Source organism: Salarias fasciatus, chromosome 2 (assembly GCF_902148845.1).
Source record: "Salarias fasciatus chromosome 2, fSalaFa1.1, whole genome shotgun sequence".
NCBI classification, from domain to species: domain Eukaryota; kingdom Metazoa; phylum Chordata; class Actinopteri; order Blenniiformes; family Blenniidae; genus Salarias; species Salarias fasciatus.
Window position 1 is genome coordinate 18,397,828 of NC_043746.1, and position 21,339 is coordinate 18,419,166.

General features: G+C 43.2%; 1 protein-coding gene across 4 annotated transcripts in view; it reads left to right on the forward strand.

Moving 5' to 3' along the window:
- Positions 1–21,205, forward strand: part of zdhhc9 (zDHHC palmitoyltransferase 9) — a 34,088-nt gene extending 12,883 nt beyond the window's left edge. For 2 of the 4 annotated variants that reach the window (XM_030107390.1, XM_030107408.1), the window contains exons 3-9: positions 5,877–6,035; positions 8,806–8,943; positions 9,087–9,135; positions 9,886–9,988; positions 14,940–15,043; positions 15,894–16,002; positions 17,293–21,205. In XM_030107390.1, the coding sequence (XP_029963250.1) occupies positions 5,877–6,035; positions 8,806–8,943; positions 9,087–9,135; positions 9,886–9,988; positions 14,940–15,043; positions 15,894–16,002; positions 17,293–17,490 (860 nt within the window). In that variant the 3' untranslated portion in view covers positions 17,491–21,205. The remainder of the gene's footprint in view (positions 1–5,876; positions 6,036–8,805; positions 8,944–9,086; positions 9,136–9,885; positions 9,989–14,939; positions 15,044–15,893; positions 16,003–17,292) is intronic. The other 2 variants (XM_030107384.1, XM_030107400.1) reach the window with 2 other exon arrangements.
- Positions 21,206–21,339: the final 134 nt, after the last annotated feature.

Below are 21,339 nucleotides of genomic sequence, written 5' to 3' on the forward strand. Positions count from 1 at the left end.
AGAGAGTGAGCAGCACTTGACCTGGTGCCACCTGATGTATTCAGGTTCAAGGTCACAGGAAGTGAGATTCTGAATGAACCCTGCTAGATACAGACAGTTTTAACTTTATTAGAAAAAGGAAAAACTTGTCACACATTTTTTGAGATTTGTAAAGCCATAAAAATCAAAACAAATCCAGTTAATCTGGTAGCAAAAGAAAGAATTTCTTTTAGTTTTTAAGTCTTTTTTACGTCGGCTCACTTTCACCTCTGTGAAAAATGTGTCTTGGTGTGGCTCCCTTCATGTCTGCCAGCTCCTCTGTAATCCGCCAGTCTTCGGTCATCATACGCTGAGATGAGAGACTGGATGGTGTAATAGAGCTGGAGATAAAAGGTCAGTGTTTGCTCATTTTCTCACTGAAAGACCAAAATTTCCCACGATATCTTGAATCTTTCTCATTTCTGAGCTGTTTTTTCTTCTTGGGGCCAATTACCGACCGAGTCCAGCTGAGTGTTTGATAGACTCCCGAGCAGAGAACGGTGCATCGCTTTTAGTTGTTTTCTATTCCATGGCAGCGCTGCTTATGGGTGCATGACGTTCAACTCGAAGTCTTTTTCTGAATGCATAAAGTCCACCTCCCCCCCTCTCCGGGGTCCTCCTGGAGGGGTGGGAACCACAGGTTAGTAACCGCCGGTTCAAGCTGTTGCATGCCTCCCTGCTTGTTTAAAATAAGATCCAGAGTTTAAATTAGGTGGAGCAGCCCAAGTGAAAGTATTCTGGGTGTATGAATATTTCAGTGTATATGTTAGCTAAGCAGTGGGCGGACGGCCCCGGCCCTGCTGCTTTATTCATGCTTGTTTTTGCTTTACGTTGCCCCAGGTTGGGTTTGCTCATCCATGGCTGTTGAGCTCAGACTAAAACGCACTTTTAATTGCGAGGACTTGGTGTCGCAGAACACACAGCAGACTGTGTGGTAGGAACAACAACAAAGCAAACAAACTGAAGCCGAAGCCAGCCTCTGTTCCTTCCATTGTGTTTTAATTTCTCTGCAGCAGCAGCAGCAGCAGCAGCATCCCTCGCTGCCTCTTTACCTCACCATCACAGATTCACTCTGTCCGTCAGCCGCCGCTCTCTCTCCCTCCGGACGTGAAGTCTGGGTGGAGTCGGGTCTCCTCTCGTGTCTGAGGAGGCCTCTGGAAGTAACGCCGAGGCGCTCGGCTCCTTGAGGACGGTTTATCTATCAGCCCTCGTGACTCACGCTGCACAAAGCTCAGAGGTGTTATCATCCGTGGCCTCGGCGACCCCGATGACAGACGTCTGTGCGTCATGAACTCAGGAGGGGAATCTGATTGGAAGTCATCTGTATCACTGTTGTCTGTATTATTAGATCAGCTGTTAAAACACTAAAAAGTGTTAATGTAATTAGTCAGAGACCAATATGTTTTATATTTTATAGAATCACACAACACTTTAATCATTTTCCAGCATAATAGCATTTGTTAGTCATTGCTGGCTTCTCAGATGTGTTGCTTTGCCGATTCATTGGTATTCTGGGAGCAGTAAAGTCTACTTAGGTTTATTTTAACTCCTCTGTCTCATTAAAAATCTCCTCATTAGAATTCACCTCGTGTTTGGATGCGAGTTCAACCTGTTTACATTAAGAGCTGAAGTTAATTGTCTTTAACATCCAACTGAGATATGATTCATCCAGCTTGCAGTGTGTGTTCGGTTTTTAATTTCTCAGTTTTATGTGCAGAACTGCAGACGTGCCGCACTGAGCTCGGAGCACTTGTAAAACAGATGACCTGCGCTCTCGAAATTTAGATTGCGATGGGAACCTTTACAGCAGAGACACAATAAAACTGGAACACAAACATAAATTAAACACATGAAACTGAGAGTCGGTGAAAGACTGCACAACCAAAGATTTGTGAAGTATGTACCGTAAAAGAGTTAAAATGTAGTTTGGATTTTCTTTAATTGCACAAAGTGGAATAATAACATTGATCATTTTTCATAATTGCTTCAAATTACAGTATAAATAATTTATTCTGAATTCAGTAAGAAAATGACACATGTTGGCAATGTTGACATGCTTGTGATTAAAAAAAAAAACATTTTTACAATGTCAAAATATTGAGTGTATTGTGGAAAACTGCAGTGGCTTTTCTCATTACACACAGGAGCCAACAGGGAAAAAACACTGTTATCTTTCCCGACGAAGCAGATCAGAATCCTTTTCTAATAATACTAAGTTTTTTGCACACACTGTACTGATTAAGTATTGTCTGATTTATCAGCGATCAGGCTCTCAAATACAGGTTGATGTCAGGTTTGCGTGGTTTCTGTGATTCACACTTCTTGGAATAATGAATGAAAATAGTATCTTTAGTCAACAACGTTGATCCAGTGATATAAAGTAAGCTGCCATTTATTTCTTTTGTTACTTTTTGTCCTCTAAAATATCAAAAGATAGATAAAAAGAGATGAAACACCGATTTGTCTGTATTGCTGTTCAGGCTGGTGGGTAAATATGTACATAAACACACAAGTGCCAAACAAAGCAAGTGGGCATGCGGTGATCAGACGGTTTTTGAGACGTCTGATTATCCTTTTTTCCCCACAGAGACGGGAGAAAGCTAATCATGGATGAGAGCCAAATAAAGGACCTGCTGTCTCGAGCAAAAGGACCAATTTAGTGTCTATTGTTTCCACTCTGCTCTCATTCTCCCCAAAACACTTAGGCCATATTCATACTGGAGAAATATTGCCTAATTTAGATCAGTTTGCTCGATGCAGGCTTCTTTTAGCTTCTGGATGTCGGGCTCAGCTTCACATGCAAACACAAACAGCAGCAGATCTTTAATTGCTTATTGTCTTTAATGTCTCCCTGCAGACTGATACACTTGTCGTCTCTTTTTAACTGGGTTATTTTATTTTATTTTTTTCCCCGATTCCTCATTCCTCTTCACAGTAACCATGCAGATCTCCTCAAATCGCCAAATATTCACATAAGTGCATCGCGCCTGTTTGAATGAAGCACTCGGCTTAACAACTTGCATCCCACACTGGTAGACATAATGCATTATGGGATTTTAAAGTGTTAGAGTAGCTGTTTGCCATTGCAAGTGTGGGCGTGCTGAAAGCCGGTGGAGGAGGCAGCCAGGCATGCTGATGAAGCCTCCGAGGCCTGGAAGCTCGGTCCCCTCCGCCTGTTAGCGGCGGTCCCGAGGGGGAATGCTAATATGACGAGAGGCATCCTCTTGGAATATATAATGCCGCTGGGCCGCCGGGGCCCTGCTTCCTGAGGGAGTGGCACCGTTCCCCGAGAGCAATGAGTCACAAATTTATTCTACTACACCAGTTTATCCTGGAAGCCACTAAACCTGCAGCCGGTAGATCCGTAACGCCAAGTACTGTATTCTGAACCGCCAGGGGAGAAAAAAACATTTGGTCTGTGTCTTATGGATGGTTTTGATAGAGGCTGTAAACCTGCTGATTTGTCATTGCAGAGATGGTTTGCATAAAAAAAAAAAAAATCTCTATATAAATGATAAATAGGCAATTTAGTTAATTCCTCCACTCTCATCCTTGAACACTTTCTCCAATCAGGATAATTTAATTTCCCCAAACACAACATTTTTTATCTTAATGTATCTCCACAAAGTCAAATAAGCTCTCTTTCTCTTTTCCATTAAGGTGGCATTCACAACAGCCCACTGGAGCATGGTAATGGCGGATTTCTCCCTCGCTGTTTCTCTCCTGAGAGGCTCCAGCCGGCAAACTTTGTGATCATTAGCCTGTCTGCCTAACCTCTCCACTCCTGCTGCGTAACATCATCACAAAAATCTCCAATAATGAATATATATGAGGCTCATTTGTTTCGTGACTGCCGCGCCAGAAACGAGATCATCAAAAAAAAAAAAAAACACAACTTCCCCCGTTAGGGAGGTTAGCTGAAGTCCAAACAGAGCAAGACGCGGCGCAAATAAATAATATTAACAGCTCAGGTGTGATTCTACATAAATCCACTGCCGTCGATAACTACAGCGAGTATCCCTCAAGGTCCAGCTGTCAGGATTTACGTCCTTTATTTTCCCGTCCTCGCCACTGAATCTCGCGTCGCTCACAGCCTGTTAGAGGAATAAACAGCAGGCGAGCGCAACGCCGTGAGCTCTCCTCCGTCTCCCCGCAGCACAGGGCCAGAAGAACACCCTCACAACTCTGCAGCGTTTGTTTTTTGTGTGTGTGTGTCAGGGGTGTTAATTTGTGGTGATTTTGTTTGGGATGGAGATGAGATAATGAGCTCCTCTAAAACAAGTCAGTGCAGAGGTCTTTTCCATCCATACTTTCATATATTATAATACATTTTTATTTATCGGTGCAATCTTGAATATATAATTTCAGAGTTGTAGATTGGCGGCTGTATGGTCGTCATAATCAGTCTTACTGAAATCTCTCTCCTTAGGTGATTGTGGTTCATCAGTCTCGACCTCGGATGTGAGGGACCCAGGTTTGAATCCCAGTGGTTAGAATGGCATCAGGCATAAAAATGAGAGAAAGTCCATGATACAAGTTGCAAATAGAGGGTTCACAGAGGACTTTCATCACTTGATATTGTGATAACATTGTGGAGCGTGGCAATAATGATACAGTTTGTGATTAATACAGTCACATCAGTAGAGGTTAATGTTGGGATTTGTTCTCATTAACGGTGTTCTCTCCCTCCCCTTAACTTACAGCAATGTGTGTATTATGACCGTTGCGATATTGCAGTAATGATGAGCTTGTGTCGTTGTGCAGCAGGATGTGGCTCAGCTGACCAAACGGTTCACTTCGAATATCAAGGTTGGATGTTCAGTCCCATGTTTCAACAAGTCAAAGTGTCTCTCAAGAGACTGAGCCGACGACTGGAAAACGTGTGGAAGACTGTGTGAAAACTGTGAAGCTGACAGATCGTATGAAGACGGTTCAGTTCCAAAAATAACTATAATGACAGTGAAATCCTTTGTAACAATACCATCAAGTGTGAAGAGCTTTAGGTTGATGTACTTGGTTACATTTGGCATTAGTGTCTTGATTCCTCAAAACACAGTATAGATTATTAGTTGATGACTGGATGGTTCAGCATTCTTCATTTTCTCAGGTGCTTGTTCGTAGACAATGCTAACGTTGTGAATCAGCTTGGCTTTGCTTTGTGTTCCTGAGAGAAATGACTGAGGATCACTGTCATTACTGCCACCTAAAGGCCAAAAGGGGAATTTCACTTCCATTCAGTTTGATAAATAGCCAGCTCCCTAAAGGAGATCGTGACACAGAAAGACATCTCTCACTGCTGTGATTTCACAGAAATTTTTATTTTCTGGTATTTTCCGAAAGCAGTGAGTTTTCTCAAACACTTTATGAAAAATGATAATTGATTCCCCCGTATTTCCAAAATGTGCAGATTCATATATTAGATTGTAGCTCTTGTAATGTGGTATGAATCATTTGGTTGAATTTGATGAATCATTTCAGAGGACTCTCGTCAATATGTAATCTCAACCCCAACATCTAATAGCATTAAGTCGTCTCTGTAGTTTAATTAATGTTTTGTGTCTTTCCTCCTTGATTCTAAGCTCCGTCACCGCTTTCATTCTCCCTTTGTGCTTCTTTTGAACAGAAGAATTTTCTTTTGTGTCCCACCGTTTGGAAAACCTGCTCTGACAGCAGCAGATCATGTCGATCTCAATGCATCTGACTCTTAGATAAAGTAGCCCCTTGACTGGTTTGTTCAGTTTGGAAATAATCAGTCAATCTTCAGAGTTGGCAAAAGTACTCATAAGATTCACATGAGCACAATTTTTTGTTTTTCTTAAATAAAAAATTTTCGTCTCCTGTCCTTTCTGTGTCCGCAGAGGCCGCCAACGGGAACGTCCCCGCCGGGCAGCGGCCGCCACCTCGAATCCGCAACGTCCAAATCAACAACCAGATCGTCAAGCTCAAGTACTGCTACACCTGCAAGATCTTCCGACCGCCTCGAGCGTCGCACTGCAGCATCTGTGACAACTGCGTGGGTAAGAAACGGCCTCTGATCAAACGCAACCGTAATAAAGAAGCTTTGTTTTTCCCATAACCCCACCCTTGTTTTGATGTAGAAATAGAAAGCTGAGTGAAGTTTGCATTATGGTCATTACTGAAACCTCAGTTTAATTCCCTTTTAGAAAACTGTTGCAAACCAATATTAAAACTTCAGACGTTGAAGTGTTCGCGTGTGTGCACGTGTGTGCGCACGTGTGTGCGCGCGTGCGTGTCGTCTCTCAGCACTGCTGAATAACAGCGATCGGCCCGCCGATGACCGAGGAATGTGTTTGAAGGGAGTGTCGCCTCGCGGCCGATAAGAGGAGACAGTGGAGGCTCAGTGAGCGACTGAATGCTCAGTCATGGTGAACACTGCTCGGCCTGTGTCCACCTGCTGTAGAAACACACACACCGAGGCCCCGCCGTGCACAGCAGCAGCATGCTTCACTCACTCACTCTGATCTCTTATCACATATCTCAGCTTTGTAGTGGTGAAAGCCGGTGAGTGAGTGAATAGATGCTGTACTTGAGTGCATTCTGGGTGAAATGAAATAATTCCTCAGGGTTAAAGTTTTAAATTGGAAAAAAAAAAACAACACTGCACATCAAAGAAATCCATCTTGTTTCCACCTGGAGCGACATTCGTGTGGTTCAGTCTTCAAGCCCTCGAGATGTTTCTCTTCCAGTTTCCTTCAGGAGACCGTCTTATTTAAGATGTTATTAATGTTTCCGTTGCTATTTTAAGCACAGACGACACATCTGATAATGTGATATTATGCAACTGAGCTTTCATAACTTTTAAAACAATGTTGTGTGCTCAGCTAAATGCACTCATGGGATTATTGGGATGGTGTTTTTAAGCACACTTCATAGGGCTGTAGGGTTTCATCAGCTTTACGTGTAACCACTGCTCTCTGATGTCCTCTGTCTGGATTTATTCCTGACAGGAGGGGAAAAAAAAGCCTGTCAGTTACACGGTGTACAAATCATACTCTTTGCTCATGACGTATAAATACAATACAAAGAAATTAGAATGTCGTGAACTGATCTCATGAATTGCAATGGCTTAAACATATCAGGTAAAAAACACACAACTAAACAAATTAAAGGTGCTGTAGGCAGGATTCCGCATCTCTGCCATCTTGCTTAGGGTTACCTAAGCAAGATGGCGATTTGACCCATCTAAGATGGCGATTTGAAACCCAGCACAGCCAATCCTGTCCTGTTTTCTCTGACATCACGCCCTTACGCAAGTTAAGCCCTTCCCACAAGAACGTGCTACAAACGCTCCTCGACCAATCACGGTTAGAGCCTCATGGGCTCTTCTGATTGGTCAAAGATACCTGGAGCTGTCGAGATTCCTTTTCAGCTCAGAACAGAGACAGATGGAAACGCTGCGCCCTCGCGGTAGTGCCTTTATGCTACACTCCTAAAGGATTATCAATGGGTACTCTAACATTTAATCCAAAGAAAACACAGAAAAATTAGCATTGACTAGCAAAATCCTGCCTACAGCAGCTTTAACCCAGGGTTTTTTTTTCTTCGTAAAAATCTATACCAATCAATACTAAAACACTGACTCTTGTTATTTAATGGTGAGGAAAAAAAAAATCACAGTTCCATGTTGTTAGTATTCACATTCAAAACAGTAACAATGGAATGAGCTCCACAAAAACCTGCAGTGATGAAACAAAGCTATTATCACTCATTTAAGCCAGTTGAAATAAGAAATAATGCTCACAAAGTGGCTGTTTGTTTTTTTTTACTTTAATTTATACGTATGTATGGATTGAGAAGTAGATACAGGGACATGTGTCACTGAAATACTCTAACTTTGAAGCATTCAGTACCGTCACACTGAACGTGAAGATGTCATTTGGCCCGTGCTGCGTTCCTGATTCGTCCAATTGGCCCTAAAGAGGTCTCAGCCTCCCGTGGTGGCAACACTAATAATTCACTGTTTAAACAAACCGCAACATAAAATCAATCACAGCAGATTTGATCTAAAACAAACCCTGAAAAATGTGAACCTGAGCTGCTGTGAGTGTTTTCAAATGATACTGCTGTTTTTAGGATCTTTATCCAGTGAACTGCAGTGAACACTCTTATGTGATTTAATATGCTGAAATGTGCTGATGAGCCACTAAAAATAACTCCAGAGACTAACGGAAATATCACAGTCTTCGGGCATTTTAAGTTACAGAAGCAACAGAGGATTTCTTCAGCATGGTGGCTGCTGAAGTTGTCGTACAGATTTTGTGAGCATTTGGTGTAAACGAGCTGAAAACATCCTTTCAAACATCTTCTATGCTGCTTTATAAAATACAATCACATTTACATCTGTGGGCAAATTAGAGTCATCAGTTGCAGAAGTAATGCAAGAGTGCTTCAGCAGAAAATGTGTGTTTTTTGGATCTGCTCGTGTGGAGCTTCAGTTTACTCCCCGGAGCTCGCCTCGTGTTTCTGCTGTGATGTTTACTGTATATTGTTGTGAAACTCCATCTGCAGAGTGCGGCAGTAACAGGAGTTGTTTACCTGCCGTTGTCCGTCTGACCCTGCCCCGCTCTGATCTGGCTCCGCTCCAGATGACGGAGGAGGCAAGCGGCTATATTTAGGTCTACGGACGGCGATGTGTGACTGAAAGAGCTGAATCTAGTCTATTTTTAACGCTGCTTTCATTTGTGAAGTTGCTTGATTTCTGCAGGTTCCGGCATATTTCCAATGTCTCTCAATCAGTTCTTTAATCTCTTTTTTCTTTTAACGCAGACCGGTTCGATCACCACTGTCCGTGGGTGGGAAACTGTGTGGGCAAGAGGAACTACCGATACTTCTACCTGTTCACGCTGTCGCTGTCCCTCCTCACCATCTACATCTTCACCTTCGACATCGTCCACGTGGTCATGCGTGAGTAGCCCGTCAGGGACACCAGGAAAATGCAAATAACTAAATGAAAACAGCTATACAGAGTCTTAATGACATGTTTTATAGTAAGAATTGTCTTTTTCAGTGAGTAAATCTCCCCCTCTTCTCTGTTTTTCTCTTCGCAGGCTCAGTGGATAATGGCTTTTTGAACACTTTGAAGCAAACACCTGGAACATATCCTTTAAACCCTGAGCACAGCTGTGGATTAAGTTCTAAAACCAGAACACAGCAGCATTGCTGTGAGGGCAGGTTGTCATAGTTGCAGCAAGCATCAGTGGAATTAGATACACCGTACTTATTTATAATTTCTGTGCTGTTGGTGAAAATACGCACAGGATCTCAACAGAATCCTCCATTCCTACAGAACACCACAACACGAAAACAGTGGTAGTTTTTTTTTTTTTGCATGAGAGTCTTTAGGTAGTTGTATTATTGCACGTTATGGACATGATGTTGAGTTACTTCCTAAGACATGTTTTTATTAATTGTTGAAAATAATCAGCTTTGAAAAGTAATAAATCGCCCAGAGTTGAAGTTTCCACGTTTCACATTTTTCTGACAAAATCTGAAATTTTAAGAGCCTGCTGCAAAGTCTTCAGCAATATCCATCAGCCGTCGCTCATAAAGAATGTGAAAACAACTGAGAAGTGATCGCGCTCCCTCTAACTAAAGTAACGGCATCATTGTGACTTTAAAGCTACACTCCTCTCTGTAATGAATGTGTGCTCTGGCCTCATGACATCTTCTGGATGATAAGTGTAAAACCTCTCCGTCTCTGCGGTCGTCTCTATCCTCCCACTGACCATCTCTGACTTTAATCAGGTTACGTAATGTTGTGCCGTCAACCGGCCGCTCGCTGTTTGCTCAGTGAGCGGCGGTCCGGTGGAAAACATCTGTTGCTGTTTTCTTTAACTGGCTGCTCACTGTGCTGGAGGTGCTGGTGTGTTTCTTCACCCTGTGGTCGGTGGTGGGACTGACGGGCTTCCACACCTACCTGATCTCTCTCAACCAGACCACCAACGAGGACGTGAGTTCACCCAATCACTGCGTTTCATAGGAAGTTGTTTGTGTCTCAGAGTGAGCTCTCTCTCCTTCTGCTGTTGTCGCTGTTTTCCCTCAGTAAGTGAAGCAGGCTCCTGGGCTTTACATCACTCTGAAACAAATTGGGTCCGCTGCAGCAGCCGCGACAGGAAACTTAAACTTTTCTGTGCTTAAGTTTGGCAACTATTGCTTTTTTCAGTACAGAAAGAAAGTTGACCTCCCATGAGGAATGTGCGGCATAGGGGTTCGTCTAAAGTCACAAAACTTACTCACGCTCTCAACTCTTTTAACTTTCTGACTTTAATCTCTAACTTCACCAGTTTTTAACTTTCCCTGTGTCGTCCTGTTACTGAATAACCGTTAAAGCCACAGCTGTGGCGTTTCAGCTCGGAGGATGCAAATAAACCAGACAGAAATTTGATTCTTGGTCCAAACCAAGAAACAAAATGTGAATAAAGTTTGCAGAAAGCCTGACAACCTAAGTGATTATGAATAAAACTGAAAACTGCAGAGCAGACTGCCCGATCTTACTTGTAAATGAAATCAAGACGCAACTGAAGAAACTTTGACTCACTATTTCGTTCTGAGGTGGTGAATATGTTCCCCTTAAGGTGATGTTCGACTCAAAGTTGTGTTCACTAGATTAGATGTCTTTTGGTTGCGTTCTTGCGTTCCTGTTTTACCTCTGTGAGCTTCCGTCTGCCTGCGGAGCAGTTTTATCCAGGTCAGGGTCGTGCACCCTGCACAGGTCACCGAGCCATCGCAGGGCAACACGCTGAGACGCTGACACACTTACAGTCACATCTGTGGGCATTTTAGAGTCACCAGTTAATATTTAAACCGAGAACAAACATGTTTTTGGACCGTGGGACAAATGAGAATTCCCACACATGCAGAGGGAAAATGTGCAAACTCCGTATGGAAATGTCCTGAACAATAATCCACTGAAGGATGGATGGATAAAATCCTTCAAAATCGAGATGAAAAGATTGCAAATAAATCTAATCCTCACACGTTCAGCCTCGATGTTGGGTTTGAGACTTGTCTCTGATTTGTTATTTTTGAGAACGTATAGAGTCTGTGAATACTGCCTGACTTCACGTGACTGGAGACAAACACGCAATGTAAACATTGCCAATTTTAGGACCGCAGAGCTGTTTCCCTGACAACGGCGCCGCCCGGCTCGGCGCTGAAGGACACAGCGCTGGTAAACCGCCGCTTGTTAAACGAGGTTATTATATTGTAAACGAAGGGAGAGCAAACACAGAACGTGTCGGAAGGAGAAAACGTCTCTAAGCTGGAGCTGAAACAAACAGACTGTGTGTCAACTGTTTGTTTCCTTTTCACGTCAGACTTCACCTGAAGCCGGTCCGCTGGATTCTGAACGTTTCAGATCTTATTTTTATCCAGTTTAGACACTTTGAGGCCAGAAATCTGTAAGTTCGCTGTGTGAGGAATGATGTGCTTTTAATAATACCAATGAGGGAAATGAGGAAGAAGAATGTAATTCACATGGAAACATTTCCCACAACGCATCTGTCGGACTGCAACAGGTTGATTACAGCCACATTCGACGATCGCATGGTCTTTATTGATGGTGCGGAGGACCAAATTATAACACAAATACGAAAATTGCTCACCTAGAAACAATGATAGGTTCTGAGTTTTTACTTCTTTTAGCATTATGATCCCACTGAGAAGGCTTTCCGTGTGAAACCAGTTCAATTGAGCTTTATTTATATAGTGTCGGGTACTATACAGTCAGTTTGAGCCACTTTTACAGAGAAAAAAAATAACAATTCCAATGTCACATCAAACACGTGGTTTGTTATTATTTTATTATCATAAAGCAGTAGTAGTTTGTGCTCCTCACCCTTGCACAAAGGAAGAAATGTATTGATTGTGTTACACTGAGTCGTTATTCAGTCACCTCACACACACACACACACACACCCGTGGAGCGGCTGATGAGCGGTGGTGGCGTTGCAGGTGGATGAATGCGCACAGGCAGTGGCTGTGGGGCTGCTGGCTGTGTATACACTGACTTTAACGGCGTGTATACTTCATCAGAGGCTTTGTTAGGACTCATCTTACTGCGGCGGCTCTGACGAGAAGCAGCAGCAGCAGCCGTGGAGGAGGGGGTGGGGGTGCTGGGGGGGTTCTAGATGGCTGAAAGCAAGAGAGTGCACTCATACTTTGTAGTAATGATTAATTTATAATTCCCCCCCTTTTTTTTTTCTCTTTCCTGCGGGATGACTGTCCTCATTTTTTTCCCCTCATTGAGTCGGTAGTGAGGCTGTGCGATGTTGCCGCTCCCCGCCGTTCACGTTGCTCCGGGAGCTGGAACAACGGCTGTCAGCCCGGACGTTTCAACATCTGTGATCGGCCTAATAATAGATGCATCGATACCTGCAGGGGTCGGGCGCGCTGCCAGAACACGGGCTGCGGGAGGGGTGGGGCAGGAGGAGGGGGGGGGCGGGGGGCGGTTGGGGACGGGGAGATTGGAGGCACCTTGAGTGTCGGAGGGGAACGCACAAAGGAACGCAGCGCCGAGGCGAGCAGCTGACCTACATCGACAGCACCGGGGGAAAAAAATAAAAAACTCTCTCTTGTGTCTGGCGGAAGGGTCAGTCAGTGCAAACTGCAGCGTGAGAGCAGACCGCTGCAGCAATCATAAACGCCAATTTTCTTCTTAACAGCAGGTTTTCAGATAGCTAAGAATAAGCTACAGTCTGTTGGGCTGTAAGGTAATGAGAGAAAGGCTTTACTTTGTAACGTAATGTGATATCTACATTCTAATTCGGTGGTTTTATTTTGTGTTTTTCTGGCAATTTTTTGCTTTTACACCTTACGGTTGAGAACACACACCTCTCCTTTTTCCCTCTAATTTTCCTCATTTCATTGTTTTCACCTCTGAGGAAGATTCAGACGCTGGGAAGCCGCAGAAGATGAAGAGTTTGAGAGTGATCGATCTATATCCATAATAGATGAAAGCAACAACATATCTTGTGTCTTTCTCAGAAAAACAGAGTTTCAATTCCAGCCACGTTATTTCCTTTTTATCCAGAAGATAATTATCATTTTCATCTTATCCTAATGTGTTTGTTGATCCGCCACACCCTGCACTACTGCAACCAACTATTGTTTGCCTCCCATACTAAGTAGAACTGAGGAAATTATGGGATAACTTATTTTTTTCAAGTGTATTTGCAGTCACAAACCCTCTTTTTCTCTTCCTGAGAAGTAATTGTACCGATTGTCTGAACTTGAGGTGTTTCCAAACTGTTGATGCAGCTTCTCTGCTTCCCTGTAAGAACAGGTGAGCTGAGGTGCTTTTTGCACAGTCATTATAGTGTATGAGTGTCAAACTAATTCTCATATTACACAGAGTGGTGTAAAGGGTTCATGGGTCAACGTAATAATAAATAAATACATAGATTTAAAAAAAAAAAAAATGTGTGAAGTTAGTAATTAATTGTAACTTGTTTTCATGTTAACCCAGAAACCGTGCGGAGGAGGCGCAGCAGCGTCTGCAGTTATGTCTTTCTGGCCGCTCGCAGCCTCAAACGCCTCCTCGCTAACAACGGGGGGAGGAGGGAGCTGGGGGGGAGGAGGGAGCTGGGAGGGGGGCGGGCATGTGTGAAGACTGGGAGGCAAAGAAAACGGCTAAAGGAAAGCAGCAGGAGCACGCTCATTAAATCCACCGCTGGACTGAGACGATATCTCACACAGACACACACGCGCACACACACACACACACACACACACACACACACACACACACACACATTCAGACTGGGAATATTCAGCGAAAATACAAACATATTAATAAAGCAAAACATTACTGAATCACAAAGCTGCTGCTAACAAATTAAACAGTAAACAGAAAATCAATACAGTGAGAAGTAAGGGAAATAAGCTGTCTTTGGGTAAGAAAATATACAATAATAAGAAATGTTTTGAAAGATAGTATTCTTTGATGACCCCGCTTCTGCTGACCAAAAAATCAAGAAGTTAAAAAAGTTCTGCCATTTATTTATTTATATTTGTGATTGAAACCAATCTTTCATCAATTCCATCAATCTTCATTCTGCATTTCTGTTTGTGTGAGACATAAACGCACACATACTCACTGTGGACAATGCACCAGTCGCTAATTAGTCTTAAATGCATCTTTTTGCACCGTGGAGGGGGAAATACCAGACTGAAACAAGTGCAGGCACAGGGAAAACATGCAAACTCCACCTATAAATCCCAGGATTATTTCCATGGTGAAGCCACAGTGCTCACCACTGCACCACAGTGTTCCTGAGCCATGACGTTCAGAGTGATGTAAATACAGAGAATAGAAATAAAACAGCGAAAGATTCACCGATATATACAGTTTAATTTTAATATAATGAAATGTGTGTAACTGACGCACGTCTGGAGTGTTTTGATGTAATTGTGCAGTTCTGACTCCATAGGGAGGATCGCTCAGGTGATTTTTTTTTTTTTGCCCTTGAAGCCTCTGAAAGAGGAAAGAAAAGAGGAGAGGTGAGAGCTGAGCAGTGCTCTGTACACCCTGCTCTGCAGTGAGAAATGACTCCATCAATGGGGGGGGGGAAAAACTGTTTGTATGAATTCTCTGGATTTTTCAATGAATTATTAAAGTGGCTTCAGTCTTCTCGGCGCTCCGCCCGCTCGTACCAGTCGGCACGCAGAGTTCCCATTAAACCAGGAATCATTAAATCCTGACAGGACAGATTTTAGTAGGTCAAACCTGAGCCCGGGGGAATCGCGACTAAAAATGGTGCTGTGCTTTTGAATAAGGTATAGCGGTGGGAGGGGCGGGGGAAATTTTTCATGAAAGGGGAACCGAGAGCAGTTTGCATTGATGTTGGCTGATGGCGTGACACTTGAATTTTTTTTTTTTCTTTCCTCTCTCTCTTGCACAGATTAAAGGATCGTGGTCGGGGAAGAACAGAGTGCAGAACCCCTACAGTCACAAGAACATCATCAAAAACTGCTGCGAGGTGCTGTGTGGGCCCACGTACCCGAGGTATCTGACACACGCCGCCTCTGATGTGCCGTGTGGGGGATTCACAAATGATACCACCTCTCTGGTTGGCAGGGAACACAGAGGAAACGCTCATTTGCACCCACCAAGTTACACGTGGTACTAAAACATATCAAACCGTCGGCTCTGTAGCTCGCCACACAAGAGAGAATCCATAAACCTGTCCAGTGAAACTTCAATAAACACAAAATATTCAATTATATAAAATTATCTCCTGAAATGTGAAAATGTAACATGCTGCTGATTGGGGAGTCAGATGTCGTGATTCTTGTTATTTGGCCTCTACAGATGAAAATCCTTGAATCTGTGTCCTGTCTGATTAAAACAAAGCGACCCGGTGCAACATGATCAGTGTAGAGGCCGATGCAGAGGAAAGAGCATCGTGGGGAGAAACGGCTTGCTTTAAAATTTTCCACAGTAGTGGCTTTAACTTGTGTGTTTTTTTAACTTTATCATGACGTGATTTCAAAGATGTAAAGGGTTTTTGTAATAATTTATAAATCTGAATTTGATGTCTGATGCCTTCAGGGTCGTTGCAACAACACAATTAGTATCTTTTGTTATAGCTTCATTTCCATGTGACGGTTATTAAAATGCCTTTTGATGCCATGAGCAGCAGCTTCGTTCGGTCTCCGTCAAAGAGTGGAATCTTTTTCTCGTTCTGTAGGTTGTGCTTGATGTCTGACTCTCTGTGTTGTCTGTGAGCTTCCTGTCGACGGCCGTCACAGATCACACTCCCGCAGATCCGTCTTCTGTCCGTCGCCTCGTTCTCGGCGAGTGAGCGAGTTGGACGGAGCCGCTGACTGATGGTCCGTCTCCTCTCTCCCTCCAGCGTCCTGGACAGACGAGGACTGATGCAGGAGGATTCGGCTGTCTCTGCAGCCGGCGCCGCCCCCCCCTCCTCCTCCTCCTCCTCCAGCAACCCGGAGCCACAGACCACGGTATACACACACACACACACACACACACACACACGAATGTGGATGCAGAGCAGACATTAAACAGGAAACCAGTGGCAGACAGTGAAGCGACGATGCGTATGAGAAGAGAAGAGCCATTTTATGCCTGCATGCACACACTTACTGTACAGCAGATTTAGTTTCCATGTTAATGTTTCCAAACTATTAGTTTAGTTCAATATAGAAACCTTTCAATCTGTTTTGTTTGGAGCGCGCCAGTTTAGCATCGGCTGGTCTTCAAGGGATGTTTTTTTTCTCTTTTTTTGTGAATGAATGAAGCTTTATTTCGAACATGTAAAAACAAAATAAACAAAGCAAAAAAAAGAAAGAACATAGACATAAGAAATCAATATGGAAGAGACAACACGATCTGTGCTCGTCTGGTTTTACATTCAGGAAAGGGAGAAGGAAGAAGAGCATACTTAGAATGTTCAAACAAAGCTGCAAAACCTCCATCCGCTGTCGGTCAAAGCTCATAAAAGCAGAGCCACAGAGCTCCAATGATGCTTTTCTGTGGTGTCAAAACATATTGTTTCTTGACGCGAAATCATTACTAATAAATCATAGCTGCACTTTCCTTTATCTTGTAGCTAATCAATAATTGATATTGAGAGAAAAATTAAAGAGCTGTGAATCTGAGAAATGTTCTCTAATCATTTGACAAATTCGACATTTTGTGTGACTGTGAATAAAACGATTCTAAAGGCAAAACAATGTGGATAAAACAGTGTTTCAGACCTTTCGACACCACAGACTCGGCCTGTTTTTGTCAGATTTTGTGATTGACACCACCGACGCTGCAGGTCACACAATCTTTTGGATGACACGTTTCACTGTGACACCCCAATGTTGGTGCTGCGCACTAACTACAGGGGAGAGAGCGGGCTGTACAAGCAGGATGACTGCAGATTCAGTATTTGAAAATATATGAGTAATTTTTATTGTAAGCTAATTTAAAAGTGGATTTTTAAAAAAAATATTTTATTAGAATATAACTAATAATCGACTGTCTCTGCTATGTGGGCTCCTCATTGCCTTGCAAACTTGGTTCTTATTTGTATTTCAGTCCCTATTTTAGCTTCATGCAGGTCTTGTTTAATCAAACGAGTGTGTTCTAATGAGAGACAGCAGCAGATGCAGTGTGTTATAATGAAACCTGACGTCGCTGCAGGTTTTCAGTCTTCGTGTAGAGACTGTGCGAAGTGTTCGGTGTTTTTCAAGACTCTGATTCCCTTCAGTTTGTGATCAGCGGCTCTCACTGCATCTTTTCAGCACGCTGTCCTCTGCCTGCAGAAAACCACGGCTCCGCTCATCCCCAACGAGCACACACCCGACGAAGCCAAGCCCGGCGTCCCCGTCCCGGCGGAGAAGAGCCCCTCCCCCAAGGAGGAGCCCCACGAGAAGCTCCCTCCCCTGGCTTCGCCCGAGACCGACGCAGAGGCATCCATCGCCAAGGACAAGAGCCATTAGCCGCACCGGGGGCCGGCTCCAGTCGGAGCCACTCCCCCCGCCCCACCGGCGTCCTGCCCGCTCACAAACTGAAACATGACCGATCGATGTCTGCCTGCGGCACGGCGGGCGGCTCGGTTCATCCTCCGACTTCCGAGTTCTCACCGCAGCTCCTCCTCGTCCTTCCTCTCCTCTCCGGCCGCTGCAGAGCCGCGTGACTGACGGCTCACTCCTGCAGGAGGACTGATCAAATGGAAAGTCAGCAGCTTTCCGTCTCTTGGGCACTGCATGGAAAAGACACCCAACAGGAGAGAAGCTGCTGGAAAAACATGCAGACAAAGAAAGAAAAAAAAACACTCTCCCAGTGTTTGGCCCTCGCACAGGTGGGCTCGCTGTGATTGTCAGTACTGCATTGGCTCTTTATTTAAAACTGTATTATGACATTTATTGTGACATACAAGTTCGTATATGCTGCTTTCAAGCATCTGGCAGAGACGGAAGGTATTACCTCTGAACACGCTGAGAAACTTCATACGGTCAGTTTGTGTTGTACATACATGTACATGCCCTATGCAAATCCATAAGAGGGCCAGCGGATCGGCGCTGTGAAGACGTGAACCAGTTCTGGAAGCGTGAACACGACAAGAACGTGAAAATCCCGAGCTGAGAAAATCCCGAAACATCCTTCCAGGCAAAGTCTACCTTGTATTCTGATACTGCTGCATTCAGTACTGTTCTCACTAACATGCATCGTTTTTTATGCCCGTCCTTCCATTTTTATACAACCCAGGATGTGAGTGTAATGATGGTACTCGGAAAGCAGAAGGAAGTGACACAGCCGGTGTGTGTGTGTGTGTGTGCGTGTGTGGGTGTGTGTGTGTGTGTGTGAGAGAGAGAGAGAGAGAGTGAGAAAAAGGCCTGATGAGCGCAGACACTCATAGTGACAGTGCCTTAATGTAGCAGCTGTGGAGCCCGTCAGACCGCCCTGATAGTGTCAGAGGAGGAACAGCATGGTTCTCAACCAGGCTGATCAGACGGTCACGTCTTCACCTGGACTGTGGGGGACCCAGGTTTGCATCCCTGGTGCAGCAGGAAGGGTGAAAACAACCCAAATCCACAGAGCAAGTTGAAATGACTTCCAGTGGCAACTCCAGAAAAACACAACAGCTGAATAGATCCTCCAGGTAGAGAAAAGGAAGGTTTGATCATCATTATTTGATGGATAGACAGAAAAAACATGTCCAGCCGGGTCAAAGTCAACGTTGGCGTTGTTTCTGCAAACCCTGAATATGTTGAATGTTTCCCGTCATGACCTTGCGTAAGCCTGTGTAATAAATGTGGCAACACAATGAATTTGCAGGTTGAAGCATTTAATATGGTTCCTTTCAGGGAAAAACACCGTTAAGGTTTGAAAACTGCTTAGTTAGGTTTTGGTAAGGTTGTGACTCAGTCTGTATAATGTAATGTGGGTACGTCACAAAAACTCTCCTTCGGCTTGGGAAGAAGGTCATGGTTTGCGTGAAACTTCGCAATTTCAAAATCTTTAAACACCAAAACTACAAGTTCAGGTGCCTGGTTGTTTGTTTATCAAAGCTGAACCTGAATCTGTAAATGAACTCCCAAACAAGAATAATGAAATTATTTGTGGTTTGCAGAAAAAGACAGTGCTAGTATCGATCCATCATGAAGCTGATCTGTATCCATGTGGTACGTCACCAAAACATGATTGGTTAGATATTTTAATTCATAGGTTTTTCCAGTTTTCCACAGTTTGAAGAGTTGAGCGATGCTCTTCGCTGCCTCTTCATTATGAAAGCTGCGAGAGGTTAAAACAACTTGCCTCCAGATCCTAAAGCTCTTGCTGTGAGCTGCAGCTTCATGTCTAGGACACCTATATTGATAGATGGACATTTTGACTTTGTAGGGCCACAACAAACCATCAACCTGGTTGTTTTTATGTGAAACCACTTTGTAGTTTGGTCTTCATAATATCAGACCTTTGAGAACTATGTCACAGACTAAAATATCCTACAATCAAAGCATCGAACTGCAAAGTATTTATTTTCTTTTCGGATAAAATTTCCAGTCAGGGAATTTAAAAGTACAATGTTTAAGATTTTAGTTAGGTGATTTGGTGGCACTTGTAGATCGCTCCCTGCACCATCTGGTGGTTTAAGTTGGTATTACAAGAAGGGACAACTGACGCTAGGTGGTTTGTAGCTTCAGTGTAAGTCCCTTATTTTTTGATTATAATCCACCAGAAGAATAACTGGTTACTTTTCTGTTTAACTGATTAATATTTGCAGCTCTACACATTCCCGTTTGTTTATTCAGCATTTTTTTTTTTTTTTAAATCTTCTGAAGGAATAATCAGTGTTTGATAGGAGTGGGTTATAAAGGTCGTACTGGTTGGAAACCAATAAGTTAGAGGCAGAATAAACCGAGTAAAGCCATTGTTGAAGGCGGTATAGATAAAAGCGTCTGGGTTTGTGAGCGAGGATGAAGGGGGTGAAGTGAAATCCAGCAGAGCCGATCTTCCTCAGTCGTCTCTCTTCCATAAGAAAAGTCACGTTTCCGCTGTGGCCGTTGCTTTTCTCAACACTTCCACAGCCGACCGGCTCGTCGCCGCAGAGAGAACTTTATTTAGTCTCTGCCTTGGTGGCAGAGACCGTCCGCAGGGAAGACGTCCACACAAAGTGAAGCCAGTCCCTCGTATTTAAATGATGTTAGCTGATAGCTGAGAGTTTGTTCCAGTGATTGTGTTGTATGCAAGACGGAGTCGGTGTTTGTGAAATATAGTGTAGAAATTGCAGCGTTGTATCAGACTCTGCCCGACATGATTTATTATGAAACTCATAAATGCCTCAGTTCCTCTTTAATTCCCTAAATTGTTTTAAAATCAGAAATGACCAGGGATTGTGGGTAGCTCTATTGTGTTTCATTTGAGGATAATCTATGAAGACTCTAGAAGAACAACACTAACAATACTTCATTCGCGATCCATCTGTGGATGAAAAACAAGAGTTGAAAGACAATATTGGACAGTTGGACTCAAGTTTAACAAATGTTTACATCTGGGAGGCAGAAATCAGCAAAATTAGATTTAAAAAAATTGTTGCTTGGCACTTTTCTCTAATCAATAAACGTAGAGCTCCAGATAAATGTGAAATTTGGAGTGTAGTGACTCATCTGCGCTGAAAGAAGCTGTAATGTGTTGCAGCAGATTTGTTTCTGTGAAATTATTTAATATTGACCTGAATGAAACACTATTGAAGCTGTGTTTTGGAGGCTTGATGAGATTTCTTTGTGGAAAGTATTCAAAGACAGTTTGGTGATTTTGGACGTTGTCACCGCGAAGCAAGAATGTAGATGTTGAAGTTCAATTAAAGGGAACGTTTGTGTTCTGGGAAAGGTTTTCGAAGGGACAGTCACATTTTTGTTTTATTAGTTTCTTGTTTTTTAAATCTGAAGGTTAGAGAGTGACCGAGCTGAGATCTTGTATTTATGAAACCTGTGTTAAAACTGATCAGACCTGAATGCTCTGATCCATCTATTACATTGCATTATGTATACAGATACAGTACTATTACCATTGATGGAACGCTTATTTATGTTCACTTTGTTTGGTATCAACACTGTGATTATATGTATTTTATCCAATTTATTCACTTTTTTTTTTTTTTTTTTTACATGATCAGTGTGTCTGGTAAATAAACAACATTGTCTTATTATAACATTTTGTCTCTGGAAGGTAGTTTTCTTTCAGATTCAGGATTTCAGCTGAGCTGTGGTGTTAAATATTCAGCAGAGGACGTGTTTTCTACACCCAGACATTTGTGTCCCTGGATAATTCCAAACTGCATAAATTCA